The 22721-nt window shown below is 38.7% G+C and overlaps 2 protein-coding genes across 7 annotated transcripts in view; both read right to left on the bottom strand.

Moving 5' to 3' along the window:
• Positions 1-8843, bottom strand: part of myo7ab (myosin VIIAb) — a 59988-nt gene extending 51145 nt beyond the window's left edge. For all 5 annotated transcript variants that reach the window (XM_085174121.1, XM_085174123.1, XM_085174122.1 and 2 more), the window contains exons 1-2: positions 8567-8843; positions 7286-7388 (exon numbers count right to left, since the gene is read on the bottom strand). The gene's annotated coding sequence lies outside the window, so the exon portion shown is untranslated. The remainder of the gene's footprint in view (positions 1-7285; positions 7389-8566) is intronic.
• A 2706-nt stretch (positions 8844-11549) lies between these two features.
• The window catches only part of capn5b (calpain 5b), a 63661-nt gene continuing 52489 nt past the window's right edge, over positions 11550-22721 (bottom strand). For both annotated transcript variants that reach the window (XM_085174136.1, XM_085174135.1), the window contains exon 16: positions 11550-20255. In XM_085174136.1, the coding sequence (XP_085030262.1) occupies positions 20073-20255 (183 nt within the window). In that variant the 3' untranslated portion in view covers positions 11550-20072. The remainder of the gene's footprint in view (positions 20256-22721) is intronic.

Below are 22721 nucleotides of genomic sequence, written 5' to 3'. Positions count from 1 at the left end.
GGAAAGTCACCAAAACAAAGACTGTTCAACAGGTTTCTTTGGATAATGGTTGACGAGATGAGAGAACAGATGAGGGGGAAAAAACAGGATACACAAGTTTTTCATGTTCTTTGTTGAGACCAAGAAAAAACAACGTCTACTTTTAATTCATTATGATATATTATGCTTTTTTCTACCTCTATACTATTAACTCTACTCAAAATAGACACTTCCTCTCATTTTAAGCCAGCTTTTTTTGATTTGCTGCTTCCCCCAGTCTGAAACGAGCTGAAACATGGATGATTTTTGAAGACTAACAGTTGCCAACACGAGAGTATGTCAGCATTAGTAGTGTACACAAAAGATATCTAAGTTTATATTGTTGCGTAGTATATTGTGTAGGATTGAAGTTATGACTGCGTTCATTTATTTTTGGAGCATTTAGGAGCAAATCTAAGCTGTGTGACACAAACATTAGGCTTCTTATCACCTACAAAGCTGTTATGGTGAACATTTTTGGCTAACTCCTACCAATACAGAGCAGTATTATCATTATTATCATTCATTTAGATTCATGTTGAATTTTAGACTCTGTTTTAGCTCTGTTTGAGCCTCCACCCATTTCTAATGAAAACATGTCAGTCTATAGCTTCAAAAAGCTCCACTGATCTCAAAGGGCAATGGACTGCATTTGTGGTAGAGCTGCGTGCCATAAAAATCACTATAAAAGTTGCAGAGACTGTGCACACCAGACACATTTCATATTGCACACTTAAATAAACTAGATCAGAGACGTGCTATAGTTCGTGATGGGTTTTAGGAGCCGTAAGAGGTCTGAGATCTAATATGAGGAGGTAAACAAAAAGTCTGATTTTCATTTCTGACCACCATCAGTCTTTTCAGAGCCGAGACGCACAGTCCTGTGGTTCAACCAGTGAAGGAAACGGGAGGCGGGTGCAGAGTTTAAAGGGTCTGATAGGGGCTGTTAAAGGCTTACTGGGATTCCTGGGGCTAATCCCATCGCTTAAGTACGAGGCATAGTTGTTGCAGCTATGATTTTCCTTCCATGTGAGGCTGTCTTACTGTTTTTGTACTCATTTATATTAAAGGTGATGTGGCTGTTACATATAGTGGGATACGTGTTTATAGTGGCCTTTTTGTCTAAGGAACTATAGTAGAGGAATTGTTAGTCTTTAAAGGTTTGTATTTTGTACTGACTATAGCACACACAGAAAAAACTACTAGAGTATGAGTGACACAAGCTAATTAAACAAGGCGAGGTTTGGAGCTGTTAGAAAACAAATAGATTGGTTTGAATTAATAAAGGCAGGATGAATGAGGTGGGCGAATGGAGAAATAAAACTAAGATGACTGCTTCTCTGCTGATTCATTCTGAGGAAAAACAAACACGTTAGTAAAATAAATAGCCTGTGTGGCCAGAGAAGAAACACAATGACCCAGAGGATATGAGTGATGAAGATAAACCATGTCACGGGGGAGGGGCTAAATCTATTAAATACCCATTGGAGCACTAATAAATCTGTTAACATTTATTTAGACTGCAAAGAAAACTGTATTAAAGTCTGATTATATGCACATAAAAAATAAGCTTCATGTGGTGAAGTGAAGCTACTGAAGGGCAATAGAGTTGATATACAATTAATTACCAGTCACAATATGTTCAGCTTAGACCAAGACAGAACTTCTAATCCAGAACCACAGGGTGCCAATCTGGCAACCGTCCCAAACACAGACACTTAGCTCTCCACCTGACTTTACAATGTGGACTGGCGTCATCGTGGCCTCACATTTTTCCACTAGTTTTTATTTTAATTTTATTTTAATTATAAGTATTTATTCAAACACCTTTTCTCTTTTTTTTAAGAGTGAAAGAGAAAAAATGTAATAAAAAACAGAAACGGGACTTAGTAAAGATATAAATACAATTAAACAATGAAAAGAAAATAAATAAGGTACAGTAAGTAATGCAAAGGTACATTTGGGAAAACTATGATGTAATGTCATGGAGAAGGTGACTCTTTCCATTGTAAAAATTGGTCTCACTTTATAATACAGCCAGCAACTAAAGGCGTAATCCCACTGTAATCAGATGAATTTCAATGCATTTTATTTGAAGTTACATGTGATTATATCTCCTGAAAAGTAGGCGAGCTAGAATAAAGGGGTCCTGAGTGAAGTTTTTACAGGAAAAAGGAACTTACTAGACTCTTATGTAAATGTAAGTTGTTTTAAGTAATGCACATGCAATTTCATGTTATTTTTGCAGAAGAACAAACACTATTTCCCCATTTTTATTTTTTTTTACACCTTTATTTAGTATTCATTATGTTAGTGTGCGTGACGGATGTTCTATTATTCAACTGTCCTGAAAAATGCAGTGTATTTACAATGTAAGATGAAGAAATTGTTTGTTTTACTGCAAAATTACCTTAAAATTAAAGAGTACTTAAATTACTCCCAGATTAATTTGTTTCCTTTTGTGTGAAATACCTGAAGTTATACAACATTTAAAGCTACTTATACATTAAAAGCATTAACAGGCTGATTTCTGTTGACATATGTTGACAAAAAAAATAAAGAAACCAAATAAATTTCCTGTGTATTTTTATGTTATTTTAATTTTGTAAGTACACACACTGTTTATTTTTTTTTTACTAATATTCCAGTTCGCTAAAATATTTTCCTCACTCAGTTTTAGTTTAGTTTTCCGCTTACGTTTCTAAAACCTCCGAGGTTGAAAAGGCAGCGAAAGACATCCCTGTTTACTCTGACAATTTAATCAAGTGTTTGCAGCAGTCCTGCTTTTATGACATTTACTTTTCAGGTTTTCAATTCTTGCACAAATATTAACCCCCAATTTTATTTTCTGTGTTCTATTGTAACTTTACTCCAAAAGACTTGTACATCAAATTTTGTGAACTTTTATGTCCTGTTTTCTTTTCAAAATGCTGCTTTTTTTAATGTACTTTGCAATTCCTGGGTGTAAAAAGCAATATATAATTCAATATTTCTTGCCTGCTTTCTAACACTCCCTTGTTTAATAAAAAAAAAAAGTAATAATAATATAATAAAGGATCCAAACCATTATCACAGTAACCTATGTAACTGACACGCTTTTGCATTGAGCTGCTTATGAAGAGGATGCTGTAATACAATGTGATCTGTTGGAGGTAATCCCCATTTATTCTAATAGCAGCAAAGGATAAGCAACATCATGTAAACAAACTGCCTGACTTTGAATTTCTGTGCAGAAACAGCGCAAAAGTTGTCTCAATTCACCAGAACCTGAACATATTTATGAGCGAGACATAATACTGATATATTGGGGTAACACTGAAAATAGGAGGGAAAAAATAAGTGCAAAAAGTTACTAAAGTAGAACCTAAATCATTTATAGGGAGAAATAAAAGAGAAGATAAAAGTGCTGTGGAGCTTAGAGGTCAGCCAGGTGTATGAAATACTTTAGTAGTTCAACAGATTTTGTTCACAAGAGTACAAGAAATTTTACAACACCACTTAAATCCGTACCATTAAAGTCTTCTTCTTTCATTTGCTCCCTGTTGGGGTCACCACAGCAGATCATCTGCCTCCACCTCACCCCTGCCTCACACAAACCCTCTGCATGTGCTCCTTCACTACATCCATAAATCCATCCTTTGACCGACATATCCACTTTCCCAACTCTATACATGTCCAAACCATCTCAGCAGTCCTTCCCTAACTTTGTCTGCAAACTGTTCAACCTGCAAACATTAGGCTCATAAACAGGTGAGAAAATGGATCATGAAACCATTAAAAAGAGGGCCAGTCTTGAAACTACAGTCTCTTAAGAAACAAACAAAACAAAACATAACACAACCCTCATTGTTGATATATTTTACCAGATCAAAAGCAGAAGTTGGATAGCATATAACAATCATTGGGGAAAGGTGTGTCTATCATGCATCGTGTGACAATTCTAAGAGTTTTCAAAGGGATGAAGCTACTTAATGTGCTAAAAAAATAAAAAAAAATCATGTTTTTGTATTACTCTTATCAGTTGTGATAGATTTCTGCTGATCGCTCATTTAAAAAAAAATGCACCACTTTTAACTACTGGTTACTACTGGATAACGTCATTTCACCATGATGCTGGTGAAAAAAAATCACTACTTCTTAAATAAATGACATCAGCAATAGTGTATAAAAAATTGAAAACGCCCTTATCTGTTCTTTTGTTTATTATTATACATTTTCTGCCGAGTTTGTACTTAACCCTTTAAGACCTACCATAGAACCAAGTCCGCCAGAGCTTATATTATATTTTTACATGCTGTAGTGCCATTTTTGGGAGCATTTCAAGTTGCTATACATCAATACAACCATTACAGCCTAGATTTTAATAATATGTAGGAATTAAGTGCATAGTAATTACATAAATTGCAAAAAAGTGCAATAAACTACAAAAAAATTGAAAATCGTTTTTGTTTTTTTAACATATATTTCTAGTTAGAGAAATTTAAGAGGCTTATCCCTCAAAACTGTAAATACAAAAAAGTTGCACAAAATAGTTTCCCACCACAGGAAATTTATTTTGAGTGCCTTCATAGTTTTATTTTTGAAATACACCAATTTTTATATACTGCAGGAAAAACGAAAATAAATATTATAATGCAAATTTGCAAAAAAGCAGCTTATGCATCAAAATAAACTATTTCCAGCAGTGCAATATGAGTCCTAAGCATCCCAGAAACCACACAGAAAGTCATAAAGTCAAACATAACTTTTAAAAACACCAGTATAGGCTCATTGAGGCCCGGACCGTAGATCATCTGCCTCCACCTCACCCCTGCCTCACACAAACCCTCTGCATGTGCTCCTTCACTACATCCATAAATCCATCCTTTGACCGACATATCCACTTTCCCAACTCTATACATGTCCAAACCATCTCAGCAGTCCTTCCCTAACTTTGTCTGCAAACTGTTCAACCTGCAAACATTAGGCTCATAAACAGGTGAGAAAATGGATCATGAAACCATTAAAAAGAGGGCCAGTCTTGAAACTACAGTCTCTTAAGAAACAAACAAAACAAAACATAACACAACCCTCATTGTTGATATATTTTACCAGATCAAAAGCAGAAGTTGGATAGCATATAACAATCATTGGGGAAAGGTGTGTCTATCATGCATCGTGTGACAATTCTAAGAGTTTTCAAAGGGATGAAGCTACTTAATGTGCTAAAAAAATAAAAAAAAATCATGTTTTTGTATTACTCTTATCAGTTGTGATAGATTTCTGCTGATCGCTCATTTTAAAAAAAATGCACCACTTTTAACTACTGGTTACTACTGGATAACGTCATTTCACCATGATGCTGGTGAAAAAAAAATCACTACTTCTTAAATAAATGACATCAGCAATAGTGTATAAAAAATTGAAAACGCCCTTATCTGTTCTTTTGTTTATTATTATACATTTTCTGCCGAGTTTGTACTTAACCCTTTAAGACCTACCATAGAACCAAGTCCGCCAGAGCTTATATTATATTTTTACATGCTGTAGTGCCATTTTTGGGAGCATTTCAAGTTGCTATACATCAATACAACCATTACAGCCTAGATTTTAATAATATGTAGGAATTAAGTGCATAGTAATTACATAAATTGCAAAAAAGTGCAATAAACTACAAAAAAATTGAAAATCGTTTTTGTTTTTTTAACATATATTTCTAGTTAGAGAAATTTAAGAGGCTTATCCCTCAAAACTGTAAATACAAAAAAGTTGCACAAAATAGTTTCCCACCACAGGAAATTTATTTTGAGTGCCTTCATAGTTTTATTTTTGAAATACACCAATTTTTATATACTGCAGGAAAAACGAAAATAAATATTATAATGCAAATTTGCAAAAAAGCAGCTTATGCATCAAAATAAACTATTTCCAGCAGTGCAATATGAGTCCTAAGCATCCCAGAAACCACACAGAAAGTCATAAAGTCAAACATAACTTTTAAAAACACCAGTATAGGCTCATTGAGGCCCGGACCGTAAAAAACTACATTTCCGCGAAAATGACGTCACTTCCGGTTTCGGCCAGGTCATGCCGGACATGCGATAGTTCGCACTGCCGTCTAATCCAATGTAGGAAGTGTTACGAACAGCTGATCGGATCGGCAAAGCGTGTTTCTGGAATATTATGTTTTTGTTGCTGCAAGCACTTTTTATGCAGTTTTTGCAAAGCTACATGTGGAAGAAAACTGTGACTTAGGACAAGCTGATGGCATAAGATGTAAGTACAACTCCTCAGGTTTCATATGCAAAAAAAAATATTGCGCTAGCTCACGTGGTTGCAGAGCTACCGGGATTTAAAAATAGTTACGCAAAACAGAGCGTGCCCGCTCCTACCGGTTTTAAAGGGTTAACTTTTTTTGATAGTCCCTCGACTTCTCTTCCATGATTACTTTCAGCTGTGTTCCCCTGATGTTTCCCATCTTCCCTTTTGTATAATTAAACCCTCAAACTGCTTGTGTTCTTATTCTGTAACACTGACTGTTTGAACTTTTTATCTGCCGGTGAGTTTTCCCCTCATCTGCAGTCTGGAGTTTTGGACTCTTGCCCCAATAAAGATGTGGGTTTTTTTGTTTATAAGTTTTGTTGTCTATATTTGGGAGCATTTGACTGTCCTGTGATGTCTGCCTTTTGTGATAGGGAGTACTGCGGCATCCCACCTTCTCACAGCCTTGCTGATAGATGCTAGGCTATTTAACTAAAACTAAAAACATGAAGCTCATGTTTGTGGCTTTAGAGGAAAATGCTTAAAAATTCAATGGCAATGTTGAGATATTCTAATCTGCATGACATCAGGGGACTGAATAGAAAACCAACATTAGCGTCGTAGTTAATGAGGCTACAAACCGGCTGATAGGCCACAAAAGGCTGACAGATCTTGATTAAATAATTAAGCACCTGCCAGGTGTTGTTTGTGTCTTAGTCTTATAATCAGCTGTCACTGGGCAACTGAAAGTTTATTGTTCATTTTTTCTCTTTTTTTTCACTTGCCAAAATCTAATAAAGTTTACTAATAGAAATTGCACACAACATATTAACTTTCCTGCTGTTTTTCTGCCTAACAACTATTTCTTCAACCTCTTCTTCTTACGAGACCCAGAGTCACTCTGATCTGAGATTTTCATGTAACGGCTGAGAGAAACCTTTAAGTCCCCGGCTGCTAATCTGTGTGTGTGGCCTCTAATGCTATTCGAACAAGTGTTTGCACAGCACATGCGTCCGCTGTGACTCACATGGCAGGGATTCACAGGCTCCGGCGCACAGGGGCGCGCAACGTTCATCATCGATCAAGAGAGTTCAGGAGACTCATTTCCATGAGGTCAAGTGCTTCAGTGTCTGCAAAACACAACATAGGAGAACCTCAAAAGTCAATAAAAATACTGAAACGGGGCACATCTAAAGGTACTTTTTACTCAGCTGTATCCCTACTTCTAGGATCTACCTTTTATATGTCAAACATATGGTGAACCAATAAAATTGATTAAACTGTGTACATTGGTGCCAATTTGACAAACCGCAATCATATAGTTCTCTAAAGACTGCAATCTCTGAGAAGGCCCATGTGTGTTGTATGTGTGCACAAATGATTTATGTGGTAATGCATTCAAGCATGGCCCAATCCAACCCACCGTTGGGTCACAGGGTGACAGGTACAGTTCACCCTAGAGAGGTCACCCGTCTGCCGCTGGTCTTCTAACTTCATATTTAAACTGACCTAAATCTAAAGCTATTTAAACTCTTTACAATGAAGTTGTAAAGGCCCAACCCTTTGGTTAGCTAATAAAAAAAACCCATTTTTCTTATAATAGTGTTAGATATGTTTGCTCTCTTGGATCACAGGCAGACTCGCTGGTTCAACTTTGCAACTTCTTGGTGTTTTCCTCACATATCCCATCTTGATTTTGCATAAAAATTTAATTATTGAGCTCTGAAACAGCTGTTAAATCCCCCCCAACTCAGAATATCTACACTTGAAGTCCATTCGGTCTCATAAATGTGGTTGAAAACCATCCAAAATGTGCTAGAAAAGGATCCCCTTGAGTAAAGGGCTGAAACAATCAGTTAATCAGTTTGGGGATTATCAAATGAAAAATGCCGTTCTCTAGTTTCAGCTTCTTCAATGGGATAAACTCCTGCTGCCATAATTGAGTTTGAAAAGCTCTCAGCGTTTGACGTTTGCATTCACTGCTCCTCTCTAACCTGCTGTAATGCATGAATGATGTTCCTCTGTGCCGCTTTCATTGGTTTTTGCTCTCAAAGAGACACTTAAAAACGTTCCTATGTAACAAGAGGTGATCTCTAATCTAATTTAGAAGAAACCATCCAGACTTCATGGAATAAATACACAGTGCAGCCAGATCTATTTATTTTGAGGGAAACACAATGGCTGCTTTAAATGCTGGCACAGGACGAAGTGAGCAATAAGAGGCTTTAGTCTAAAGCTATAGCAGAGCAGCGGCCCTCTGGCCTAATAAGCCCTCAGGCCTCGACCCATGTTCGTCTGCCCCACTTACCTCTCAGCACAATTCATAAGATCCACTATTCTTCTCTTCTATCCTCTGTTGTCTTCTGCCCAAAGTTAACAGGATGGCTGAAGAAGGGCTGGAGAAGAAACTGGAGAATTAAGTCGTTTTCTCTGCTTCTGTCGTTTTCTTAGATCTTTCCAACAGACTTCTGCTCTTCTGGTTGCGTTGTGGTCGCAGCCTCCTGCAGGTGGCTTGCAGCCCTCTCACAGTCTGATGTCTGGGACAGTAACAGGGCTCTCGAGACTCTCTTGCTGCGTCTCATTCATGGCTGCTGATCCTGATTAGCTGGGAGGGTGGAGCCTGTTGGTGGCACATACTGTACAGGGATCAGCTGGGGGAAGGAGGTGAAGAGGGAGGTGAACCAGGTCATGATTTCCAAGTTCTGGTTCTGGTATGAATTTTAAAGGGAATGCAGATCGTCTGATGCGCAGGTTTTAAATTGTGTAGATTATCTGCCTTTTTGTGTCTTGTTTATGATCAGAACCTCCCCTGTGTCCCTCTGTATACTGTTTAGACCCATTCATGTAACCCGAGGGTGCAACACACAGTGGTGGGTGAGGTCTTTCAGGTTTGTAATGAATCTCAGTGCTCCATGACAGACGCATGCATGCAAATAACACTGCTTTAATTCAGCTCTTAATAAATATATTATATATGACAGGGGTGTCAAACAAAGTCCAGAGCCAGAATCAGCTCAGCAAAAACTCCAATCTGGCAATCTGGCCCACTGGAAGGCTTTGGGAAATATGAAGTACATAGATTTTGCACTTTTAACTAGAGGTGGGAATCCCCATACATCCCACGATACAATATTATCACAATACTTAACGCATGATACGATATTATTGCAATTTTTAAAAATATTTTGCGATATTCAGATTCTGTACATAAAGGTAAACTTTATCAATATTCATCTAATATCAAAGTCTCACACTCAGTCTTTCTCTCATTTCAGTCAGTTATATTGTTGACAAACTGAACGGTTTGTATTACAGTCTAGTCCAACTTAACTGAATGCAACCATCTGGTACAATTATAGCTATTCTGAACTATGCAATTTATGAAAACTATGCAGCCCATTCAGCAACTGAAGAACTTGAAAGTAAATTAAAACAAAATATAATTTTACATTAAATCAAAAAGTTTTAAACTTAAATAAAATAAAACATGTCTTAAATTAAAATAAGTAAACTTTCATGTTTATTGCTGCCAAAAAACAAGTTAAACACATTTGGACAGTGAAGGAATGTCAGGATTCTTGCTCAGAAAAGGGATCAACATGCTCTGAAGTCAGAGCATGTTCCAGTCCACAAAAACGTTTTTTGTAACAAAATATCGATTTCTGCTGTCCCTGTATCGATACATTATTAGCAAACAAAATATCACAATACTACACAGTATCGATTTTTTCCCCCACCCCTACTTTTAACGGTATTTTCTTAAGTTTTACAGAATTTTCATCACCAAACAGGTACATGATGGATAAACAATTAAATGACAGAAAATGCTAAATAGGTAAGTTCTACTATAGGAAAAAAAGAAGATTATAAATACAGGCCAGTGTGGGCATTTTACACATCATGTAGCAGAAGCACACTGTTGAAATTGTACTTATTTCACTCATATTAAGATATTTCGAGGATTAAATGTTTCGTTAAATTTCTGCACACTGGCATAAAGTGGAGTTTCACTAGTCCGCCCGCCTTAAGGTCAAAGTGGGCCGTATGTCGCCCACGATGTAACATGAATTTGACATCCCCGATATATAGAGTAACGTTGTTACACGTAACTGTATGAAGGGATTCCATCAGATTTTAATCTGAAAATATCTGGCTTTTTAAATTTCCTGTTCTGAAAAGTCAGTTTTTAATTTCTGTCATGGAGAACAAAAATCAGGCACCGGGTGAGAGCTCAGCCTGTACTTTTATATAACACAGTGAAGTTCAATTGATTATTCACAGATTTTGTTATTAATTATTCACAACGTAGGTCCAAGTTTTCTTGTCTTCCTCCCCGTTTGCCTGAGTGTGTCAGAGCTGATATCAGGACACTTTTGTGTTTTTTAGCAGAGAGACCTCCTTAAATGATCATGTGTCACAACTTCACTGTTTATTTAGATTTATTTTAATAGTTTAAATATATTTCAGCAAAACTTCTGCTGTGTGATGATTTCAGGAATCATCAACAGCTGATACAGAGTGTCTGAAAGGACCCTAAACTAAGAAACTATGGCTCAGTGTTCAAAGGACTGAATAATCCACTGTATCAGTAGTGTAGATATCAGTGTCAGTATTGTGTTGGATCGATATTAGAGGAACAGCATGGATGCTTTGGTCTTTTTAGTATAGACATTGCTTTTTTTTTCATGAAAAGGCAGCTCTGTTTGTGCAAGCATCGATCCCCCCATGCATTCACACGTTCTTTACTTAAGGCTGTAATCTTTTTCGTATTTTATTCTCCAGAGCAGGTTTTGTTTTTATAGTGGCTTTCTATCTGCCTCTTTTTTCTAATTAAATTAGTGTAATGTGACTGGCCATGATGGAGGTCTTTATCATTCAGAAAAGCTATAAAACTTACAAAATTACAATTGTATTCCGTTACGTTACTCAATGAGAGTAACATATTGTGAATACTTTGGATTACTTAATACTTTATCATGCTTTTTACAACTACATGAATGCACTATTGCTGTGATTTATTACTATTACTGAAGGCTACTCGCCATAACAATACTAACTAGATTTTTAAATCTTAATATAAAATGAGTAACAGTGGGGTGGACATTAGGTAAGGCTGCTTTTAGCAGTGATCTGGTATAGTAAACTATTCCGCGCGTATATAAAACAGGTCAACGACTCCGAGCCGTAGTAAAATGACCTAAAGGCTAATACGGTTCCGTGTCGGGCTCATAGCCGAAAACTAGCTTTACTTTGTTGTGTGGGTCAACTTTGCTAGCGAGAGACAGAGAGAGGCGTTGAAAGGCTGCTCCAACAGAACTTATTGTTTCGGAGGAAAACACAAACACAGTGTACAGTCGAGTCTTAATAGCTTACTTACAACTGGGCTCCTCAGGCACTCTTCTTGGCTGCAGTGGTTATTATTATATTTACATGCTTCCGTCTCCTGTTTCTGGCTGTTCATTTGTTGAATAATAATTTTAAAGAATATTTCTTCACGTCATTATGCGTGAAGTAGGGGTGACATGGGCCACAGGCATTAGCCTCTTAATGTGTGTTTCGCTTGGGTTTAGACCAGCGTAAAATTACCAAAAATAGGCAGGGCATAGCCTACCATATGAAACAGGAAAAGACGGCTGTATAATCCATTTGTTTCAACAAAGTAACTGTAATCTGAATACCACCTTTTTAAATGGTAAGTGTAAATACGTAACGCCGGTACATGTATTCCGTTACTCCCCAACACTGCCCGTGTCTATTTGTTGTACTAAACTGAATTTTTAAATGCTGTAAACAAAAAAGAAAAAAAGAAGAAGTACTCACCTTTGAGTTAAATTTGCAAAAATTCCAAAAATTATGACAGACCCATAATAAGTTTTTCCGTTTTATTTCAAAGTCATGCCACAAGTTGACATTAAATACAAAAGAAAAAATAATAATTTCAGATCTTAGCTATAAAATAACCACAGTGTAACCGAGAACCAAATTAAAACGAACAAGCGTTAAAAAAACAGAACAAAAAGTAAAGCTCACGCTGAAAAAGAAGACACAGACAAGCACACAGTACAGAACATACAGCACGGCTCTCTGATACCTAGCTATCAGTAAACACGGTAGTTGGGAGTGGATATATAAAATTAACAAGGTTATAAAATACTGATAAAAGATACTTGTTATAAAGACCATAGCATTTTCTAGAAGAGTCACCATGCAGTAGGTATTCCAGTCTCCAGTTAATAAACAGCAGAAAAATACAAGAAGAATCACAAGCTCATTCCTTGATTCGACAAGACTTCGAGCTCAGATTAAAAATGTCAGAGTGTCAAATTCGGTACGGCCTACATGATGCTGTCGTTAGGATGAACGTGATATCTGGTGCAGCCGCTCCTCGACTCAAATTTAGACTCATGCAGCAAGCTGACGAGGCTGTAAGATCAGCACGCAAGCAGTCGTTCTGTCTAGAAATGATAAGCGCTCTAAATCCAACATGTTTTCACTTGATTCCTACTTCCATTGAACCTTGTGTGCATCATGACTGCAGGTGTCTCCTCTTCTTCATTTTCCCTCTCTCCACCTTGCATCTATGCTCTCCTAAACCTTCTTTATCTCTGGATTGTTCCCTTTCTGCATGTATGAAAGGTGTGCTTGATCATTGTGTAGTCCTTTCAATTTCACGAAACACCGGCAAACTACTTGAAGTCCCCAATCAATCTATGTCAGAAGTTTCTTATGCCCCTATTAGAGGCAGTTGACTGGCACTTGGACAATGACACAGATTTTGTAATTTTGTTTCTCTACACCACCTCAGTGAATTTCTACATCAAATAATCAAGATGCGACTGAAGTACAGACTTAGAGTGTAATTAGTAGAGTATTTAAAAGTAGAATGGGAGGGAGAGCCTTCAGTTTTCAGGCCCCTCTTCTGTGGAACCAGCTTCCAGTTTGGATTCGGGAGACAGACACTATCTCTACTTTTAAGATTAGGCTTAAAACGTTCCTTTTTGCTAAAGCATATAGTTAGGGCTGGACCAGGTGACCCTGAATCCTCCCTTAGTTATGCTGCAATAGACGTAGGCTGCCGGGGGATTCCCATGATGCATTGAGTTTTTCCTTTCCAGTCACCTTTCTCACTCACTATGTATTAATAGGCGTCTCTGTATTGAATCATATCTGTTATTAACCTCTGTCTCTCTTCCACAGCATGTCTTCATCCTGTCTTCCTTCTCTCACCCCAACCGGTCGCAGCAGATGGCCGCCCCTCCCTGAGCCTGGTTCTGCCGGAGGTTTCTTCCTGTTAAAAGGGAGTTTTTCCTTCCCACTGTCGCCAAAGTGCTTGCTCATAGGGGGTCATATGATTATTGGGTTTTTCTTTGTATCTATGAAGCGCCTTGAGGCGACTTTTGTTATGATTTGGCGCTATATAAATAAAATTGAATTGAATTGAATTGAATTAATTAAAGGGCTTTACTAAAAGGGCTGTATTAACTGTTCAGGACATTTTTATACATAGTTGCTCATTTCAGAGGCTCAAAAGTAATAGAACAGTTGATTGATGAGCTGTTCTGTGGTTTTTCATGACAAATCAAGCAGATAAAACATTCCAAGAACCTCCAAACTTAGGATTCAATCAGACCCACATTTTTTTGTCACTACTTTTTTTTTTTTAACCAATCAAAACATGACTTCAGAAACCAGTGGGTGACATCACAGAAGCTACATTCATATTTTTTAATCCTAAACGTGTTGGTAAAACTACTGTGCAGTGGGCATGTCTGACTTCCAGAAGAATCGAGGCCCTGTAGTTTTATACTGCTGCTGATAGAAGTAGCAGGATGATTATGAAGTATAGAGGGCTATAGTCTCTGCACGAATGGATAACGGCCCAAAGCAAACCCCAAGAGTAAGAAAAGTTTCTGAAATAATGCAATTCTGTTGTTAAAACTCTTGAATTAAAGCTTAAAGTCTGCACTTCAATCACATCTTGTTTGCTTGATTTTAAATCCACTTTGGTGGTGTACAGAAATAAAGAAACAAGATCCGAATACTTATGGATCTAACTGAAACTCACACAAGGCATTATGGGAGAAGGAATAAGAGAAACAATCTGATTCCTTTACACATTCTAGCTGATCACTAGAGGTTGTGAACACAAAGTGCATTCACTTGAAATGAGTGTCTAAGATATAAGCATCCACCAGAAAGATGGATCTCGTGATAAAAACGAATAAGTCAAGTTCCTGCTACTTTTATATACATACTGTATACTGCTGGATACTAAATACAAAATATTAGAAAACTGGTTACTGTTTCCATGCATGCAAGTGTGCGACACAAGCCTTTTACTTCACACAGTATGTTTATCAAAGTAGCAAGTGGGTTTTTACGGCACTCTGAGAACTGAAAATGAACACTCTGTGATTCGTGGTGGCGCGAGCAGATCTGAAGTGTTTTTGCTACATGCACTGGCATTTTTGGATTCGTACAAAAGTCGCCGCCGCTGTGACTAATTCGGCTTCATTCAAACAGTTTCTTCAAACCTGCTTTGGCGTGGCCATGCAGAAAATCTACACAGAAGACTGATACGCTTTACAGCAACTATCAAAAAAAGGTCCAGACACTCCAACAAAGCCTGGTCTGTGTAAGTGTGTGTTAGTGTGTGCTTGTGTTTGTGTGTGCGCGTGTCTGTGTGGCGGTTAACAGTGAAAGCCATTAAACACTTTTGGCAAAAGGATTACAATGTGCAACAATTACAATGATCGACACGGTGACAAAAGGCAGAAAAAAAACTGGGCATGTAGTGAGGAACAAAAGCATTTGTCCGACTCAAACACTCCATCACCCACAATGCATCTGTTCAAAATAAAACACCTTTTTTTTTTGGCACATGAGTTGGGGCTCGGACTCCGTACTCTTATGATTGCTGACTCTAGTGCCTAAATACTCACACGTGTCGCAGCTGTCAACTTCAGTGTTAGCCGTTATATTTCTGCGTCACTTCTGTATGAATAAAGAAACAGCCGGAGCCGCGAACCATTGATTGGAAACCTCACAGTACAGAACTGGCATCACCTGAAGGGACACTCAGAGGGAAATAAAATCCAGGTTGGCTGATGGGAAGCTTGTACTTCTGAATAAAAATAATGTCCTGTTCAGTCCCTGTAAGAGTTGATGAAAAATTATCTCCCTTCACTTATCTGCTGTTATACTCAACAACAAAAAAATAAGGGCCATATCTATCCATCCATTTTCCTAACCGATTATCCGAATCCCAGCTCTCACTAGGTGAGAAGCGAGGCACACTCTGGACAGATGGCAGGTCCATCGCAGGGTTAACAAACAGAGACTGACTGCCACTCACGCCATTCATGAATGCTAACAGACAGGGTGAAAATTAGCATCCCAGAGTCTCAGGCCATGATGGAAAAGGAGTACTACTCCAGGAAGTGGTGGAGTTTAAGTATCTTGTGGTCTTCTTCACGAGTTGGAGAAAAAAGCAGAGCAGTCTGTCGCAGTAAAGACAGACCTGAGTGTATTCATTTACTGATCGATTTGTGTTTCTACCCTCGCCTATGTATAGAAGTGGTAGGAATGAACTTCACGCTGAAGAGCTCAGGCATTTTTAGGAATTAGACATAAGAGTAGGAGAGAATCTGGTTTGGTCATTTCTTGTCTTCCAAACGCATCCACAACCATCCATTTCCCATTTAACATACACATTTGTGGAAGTAATGCCAAAGAAATACTGGTTTCATCCACAGGAATCACAGATGAGGAACACTGCTGGGCAACAAGCAATGCATTTCGTGTCAACCTGCAGTAAACAGACTGATGATTGGAGAGGGGGAGGGGAACCATATGGGCTAATTGAGTCCCATGTGATTTGTCTGTAAGCAACCTCATTGGTTAAAACACCAAAACTACAGCCCGTCACAGCGACATGTTTACCAGGAGAGGGTATTTGTCTGATTCCAGCTTATATCTTTGTATCTTATATCTTTCATATCTGACAACTACATTTCACTCATAGAGAAGAGGCTGTGTTTATAAATAAATTTAAGACCCAGAACACTGACATTTGAGGTTGCAAAAGCATTTCCAGAATCCTCACAGCTCCAACCATTTCAACAAAAGATTTTTAGTCTCCTGCACAGTAAAAGAACAATAAAAATTTACTTTCAAGCTATTTTCTTTCGTGAAGCCTTGCCAATTTTGTTACTCAGCATCAGCATAGTGTCTTATGAAGTCTGGTTAATTTTGCATTTTTTTAAGAAGGATGCAGGTCATTTACATAGTCTGTATATAAAGATGGAAATGGACACGGTTTAGTTTGTAGATTCAGCAGTTTTGAAGCCTTCACATCAGAGTTTTGGCCACGACTATGGTATTTTATTGGAGCCAGAATTTAGAAAAGACGATGGAGGGGAGCTTTTGGATAATCCATTAAAATGCATCAAAAGGCACCAAGAGCAAAAACAAGGTCGAGTGATTTAGTTTGGTGGCGGTGAAGTCAGACAGCTGCTGACTACAGCTGTTGTCTGCAAACAAAGCCACCACATCCCTAAATTTTAAGCATTTCCAAATCCAAACAGATGAGTTGAACATTCATCTCGCATTCATTCGATACGAAGACAGAAATCGTGTTCTGGACTATACACACTTTCTTTTTTAACTCTGTAAACCTGGGCATTTTTAACAGAGCACAATGACTCGTTTTGGAGCCCCAAGTGGCCGATATATGAAATGCAGTTTTTGCCTTAATGTTTTACATCTGCAACTTAAAGGTGGAAATTTTTTATCGTGTGGGAAAAACAATGTTTGGTGGTTAGAAAATACTTTAAGGATTCAGAAAATACCTAAAAGATCAAAAGATCCTTCTTTTTCAGGAAAAATAAAAGCTCTGTATCACAACACCCGTGCACACATTTGGCACTGATAATCTTCCGCAATAAATTCATTTATCTGAGCTGTCTGAATTTTTTTTAGCACATAGACAAAAATGATCTTTACACTGTTTTGGACAAAGAGAAACTCATTTTAACCAAACTAAATTAACCACAGCTGGGACTTCAGTGCCTTGCAGTAGGCCACTCTCTGTATGAGGGAGGGGGAAAGCCTTCTTTGTTTACCCAAACACCTCTTTTTTTTCACAGTAGGTGTTGGTTAGGAGGGAACTCTGCATCGATACCACTGGAGAGCCTGCCTTTATTTAAACAAGTTCAGGAGCCAAACATAAAGTGGTGAAAGCTGGAGTAACCTCTGCTCTTTCCATAGTCACAGGTTCCAACTTCAGGATCAATTTGATGTTGCAGAGCTTGCCTGTTTTCAGAGAAGTGCATGGAACTGATTGGCAGAATAAAGAGGAAATACCCTGCAAATAAAAACCGGCAGGCTGTCTAATCTCACACTGCTCTGCACTACAGTCTCCAACACTGGCTGTTTGCACTGTTAACACGCTTCAGATTCAGTCTCATGTTACATGACGCTCATTTTCTTTCTGAGTGAAACCAACAAAAAGAACACAAAGAAGAAGATAAATAGCACCTAAATAGTCGTTGACAACTGCTGCTAATGTTCACAGATGCTAGAGGCATTATGAATGCATCACTGTAGTACAAGACACAACTGCTTCAAACAGACTGACATGATCAGATTGACATGAGGTGCATTTAAGTGTAGACATGCTCACTGCTCAAAACTAGCATTTCCAAGACTTCTGAGATAGAAAGAATAAATATATAGAGTAACAATTGAACAGTACAATACAAGGCTGTGGATATCTTGGAAAAATAACCCATGCAAGACACATTTATAAAGATGCTGTACACAAACATGTGTGACCACTTAAATGCCATGAGTGACAGTTCAAGTCATGGAAAAGGGCACTGAAAAAAAGGGGGGTGGGGCTTGATATTTTGTCTGAGAGATTAGTCCACTAATGGTTTACATTCAAAGGAAATGTCTTAAAAATAACCATAAGTTACATTTTTCAAATTTTAAGGGGAAAACGTAATAACCAAAAGTTTATAAAACTTGGATTGCACTTTTGAAGAGAAACAAAAAACACAGGCTGTTATTTTCTGTCACAAGCAGCCGACTGGATGGTAAAAGGTCGGATCGGATGGCCACACGATCTACGCGAGAAATGTCATCAGAGAAAAGATTAAACTGTACCAGTGTTGGTTCAATATTCAAAACCATCTGAATTCAACAGTTCGTCCGAGTTGTTTTCCTGCTGTGGAGGCAAAGCCAGGAACAAGGCGATGGCACAGGTTGTTTGGCAGGACGTCTCCTCTGCTAAAGCACTCCTCTCTCTCTCCGTAGTCTCCGAGGGTTTTTCTTTTTATCCCTCAAAGCTAAAGAAATAAAGTGCAAGGTGTGTTTTTTCCCTTCAAAAAAGGTCCCTTTTACTATTCGGTTCACACCTTTCCTTTGTGATCTTTTTCTTTCAGGTATAACATGACATTCACTCAAACACACACACACACACAATCTCACACACTCACGCTTGCAGAGCTGCTGTCTTTCGGGATCACGTGGCGTGAGTCTTTGGCCCGGGCCGACAGACTCAAGTCAGAGGAAGCGTCAGGCAGTGGTGTTGCCGTTAAGAGATGATGTGGCACAGGGGGTGGCGGTTTGTCGCTAGGCTTGGGCCGGGCCGGGCCAGGCTAGGCCGGTTTGAAAAGGGGGCCTGGCTCCTCTTTGGTCCCATAAAGCACTTGATTTATGTCAGGGTGAATCTTTGCACTCCACTGGACAGTAAAGATGTTTGCATGGGGAGGAGGAAGGGGGTAGCACTATCAGAAGCACCGGCTGCTAAGCTACGACTAGAAAGATGTGCAGCACAGGCAGAGAGTTTCGGGGTTTTTTTTTCGTTTTCTTTTTAAAAGCCATGCAGTTTAGAGATCGTCCATAGCAGCCGGCGACGGAAAGCATTCTCGAATGATGCTAGTGATGGAAACCGGGAGGCAAGACTTCACACACGCGGGTGCGCTCACAGAACAACACAGAAAAAGCACTGAGTCGAGGGGAGAGAAGAGCTGCTGTTGGCTTTGAAGTCCAACGTAAAAAGTGACAGACTGCTGCATGCTCTCCAAAGCACCAGCAAACTGCTGAAGACTTGAGGTGTCTGGGTGGTTGGGCTGGCTAGCTGGGCGGGAGGATTATTCACAGTTATAAAAGAGCATTTGGGAGACAGAAGCTGATAACACGGTGGCAAAAAGCAGGGCTTAATGCAAACTTTTAGAGACAAAGAATAACTAAACCAAGGCTGTGCCAAGATAAATAGTATTCAACATAACCCACCTCCCCTCGTCTCCTCAAAGAGGTGAGACAAACTCAGCCTTAAGGCAATGCATAGCCCTTGGAAACAGTGGCACATGCATGGAGAGTGCAGAGATGTCTGCATATGTATTATATTCATGTGTATGTGTGTGTGTGTGTGTGTGAGTATAAGAAGAAATAAAACGAGTCTGTAATTAAGGGTCAGAACAGCAAAAAAATCTGATAAAACTTCATCAGTTTCTTAAACTGTTGCTCTGATAGAGATTTCTGCTACTTTAAGAACAAATTTGTGACTGATGAACAATTTTGACAGGAACGTATTTAAAAATATTCTGTACAAACCCCCTGTACAGCTTCCTTCAAAAATAAAACCCTGTGAAGCTAAAGGAAGCAAAGGAAAACAGAGACACACAGAGAGCGCAAGCGGCAGGAAAAAAAAGACACAGTGAGCTCCCGCGACGGTTAAAAGATGAACGGCGGGCGCGGTTCGTACGCCACCTTGAGCTTCGATCATTGCAATCGTATAAACTGCCGCTTCAGATGTTGGTGAGCGTGGTGGACGTGATGAGGCGCACAGTGAGCGTGCCCGGGAGGTCGTTGTCCTGGCGGCTGCCTTTGTCGCGCAGGTGAAGCGTGTGCTGCTCCTGGCGCTCGTTGGGGTCGCTGAACAAGATCACCTGACCCAGGAAGGTGTCCACGATCATGTTCTTGTTGTAGATCTGTTGGCCGCTCAAGGGAGGAAGTCAGAAAGGAAAGAAGGAAACAAAAAATACAAAAGGCAGTAAGCACAAAAAAGGAGGAATCAGCAAAGGAAATACACCAGAGAGAAAGTGACAGAAGAAAGAAGACACTAGGAAGGAGAGAAGTAAAACACAGAGGAAACAAGGCAGCACGAAGAAATATTGAACCTTTTTTCCCGTCATTCACTCACACAGGTCGTTTGAAACGTATATGTCAGAGTATCTGTTTAAAAAAAGTTTTTGTGGTGGTATAAGGGTACCCACAGTATATATACTACTTACAAAGTAATTAAACCACATGTCACAAACAGCGGTCCCCAACCTTTTTTGCGCCACGGACCAGTTTAATGTCAGACAATATGTTCACGGATTGGCCTTTAAGGTGTTGCGGGTAAATGCAACAAAATAAAATGATACGACCAAGACAAAAACATATAAAAAATATAATAATATAATAATAATAATAAAAATATAATATTAAACGTGAATTCACTGTGTAATTGTGTAACTTTATTAGCAGCATCCTGCTGAAATGCGCCAAAAACATTGAAAGTAACATCCTCCTCTATGCCCCTTAATGCTCTCTGGTCGCTATGGTAACGTGTAAATATTTCGTTCAAAATAAGACACACAACTACAACACGGGAAAAGACCCAGGGAAACAGAGTTAACGATAAAACCCCTGAAAAACATAAATTTCACGACCGAGCCTCAACTCTCGTGGCCCGATACCGGTCCGTGGCCCGGGGGTTGGGGACCGCTGATTTAAAACAATAAAACAAATATTTTTGAAATCTATTAAAAGCTTGTTTAATAGTAAAAAAAAATGTTATTTATTAAATAACAAAATTAAATGAATAAACAGTCCTTATTCACACGTTAACCAATAAACATAAAGGTAATTGTCTCTCAGTGATTATTTGACATTTTATAATAGTAAAAAAAGGGCTACTGTATTCACACATATACACACATTACTATGCAATTACACCGTATGAGAGTTTATTCTCAAGTGTCAGAGTTCAACAAAAGGTATAGCCACTTCAACGACAGTTTCGCTAACCTGGACTAACAGCAGCTAACAGCGTCTAACAGCAGCTAACAGAGGCTAACAGCAGCTAACAGCAGCTAACAGAGGCTAACAGCAGCTAACATCAACAGAAATGGCAGTTTTACAGCCTCTTCACAACTGAGGAAAACAATGGAGTGACAGCCTTCAACAACAACAACAACAACAACAGCCTAACAGTCAGATCCATTCCAAACAGTAGTACAAACAGGTCAGCCGGCCACAGCCATCATCTCTCGTCTGTCTGAAACATGTTTGTCCTATAGCAGCCACAGTAGCTAAGATTATGCACTTAAATTAGAAGGGCTAAGAAAACACCTCAGTTGACTGCAATCTGAAATCTTGAAATCCTGAAAACGTGGGATGTGTAACTGGGATTAGAATGACTGAATTTCCAAAGTAAAAGCGAGGGGACTGGCCACGGATGAATAGTGAAAATGATCAAATGAATCATTAAGTACACTTGGGTTTTTAATGGAGCTCTACTGGACAAATTAATAAGCTCAATACAGGTCTCCTTACTCAGTTTTGAATTGATCTGTCCATCTTTTAGATTGTTTGGTGAAAAACAACATGAAGGATACCTCATGTGATCGTCTAACTCTCTTATTTATTTAAATGAATGATGTCTCTCTCTGATGCTAACAGTGTGTAAATACAGATGATTTACCAGCTCTAATGCCCACTCCTCACTGTGTTACAAATAAAACAATTTCACAGCTCTAAACGAGCAAATCCAACATCGTATTACTATTAATAACCTGCCTCACAAATACACTGGTTTACATGTGTCGCCTGATATGGAGCCTGTAACTGATTAGTTATGGATGCTCTGCAAACATCCTTAGCAGCCTCATTCTCACGTCCCATAGGCTCAAAGAGAGAGTTGATAAAGGGAAAAAGGACTGAATATGAGACAAGCGATGAAACGCTGTGAAACTGCATGAAGACAAGTGCCGCGAGACTATCAACCCAAATTATTCCTGCAGCTAGCTCCCACTTTTCTACAGCCGTCACTGTCGACTGTGTATTTAGGTTCTTGCTTTCACTTTGCGAATACTTAAGATGTTTTGACATATCTACAAATATAAGAAATATATTATTCACGCCCTAGATCGTCTACATCATGTACTGAATTTTTTTTCAACTTACAAGACTCAAATTTCCCACGTGTTCAGTTACAAAATGCTAAAACACACACACATACAGCACTGTCACACAGGATGTCGACGTGAGACCAGAGAGCGATGAATGTGGCGAAACGTAAGGTTTTGCAACGTTTTATTTCAACATATGTAACAGCTGTAACTCCTGAACCACTTGCTCGATAAAAGAATTCCAACAGTTCCCGAAAGCAGCGGGGAACTATTGCTTTT

This window comes from Neolamprologus multifasciatus, chromosome 10 (assembly GCF_963576455.1).
Source record: "Neolamprologus multifasciatus chromosome 10, fNeoMul1.2, whole genome shotgun sequence".
NCBI classification, from domain to species: domain Eukaryota; kingdom Metazoa; phylum Chordata; class Actinopteri; order Cichliformes; family Cichlidae; genus Neolamprologus; species Neolamprologus multifasciatus.
This window is presented reverse-complemented; position numbering and strand designations above follow the sequence as displayed.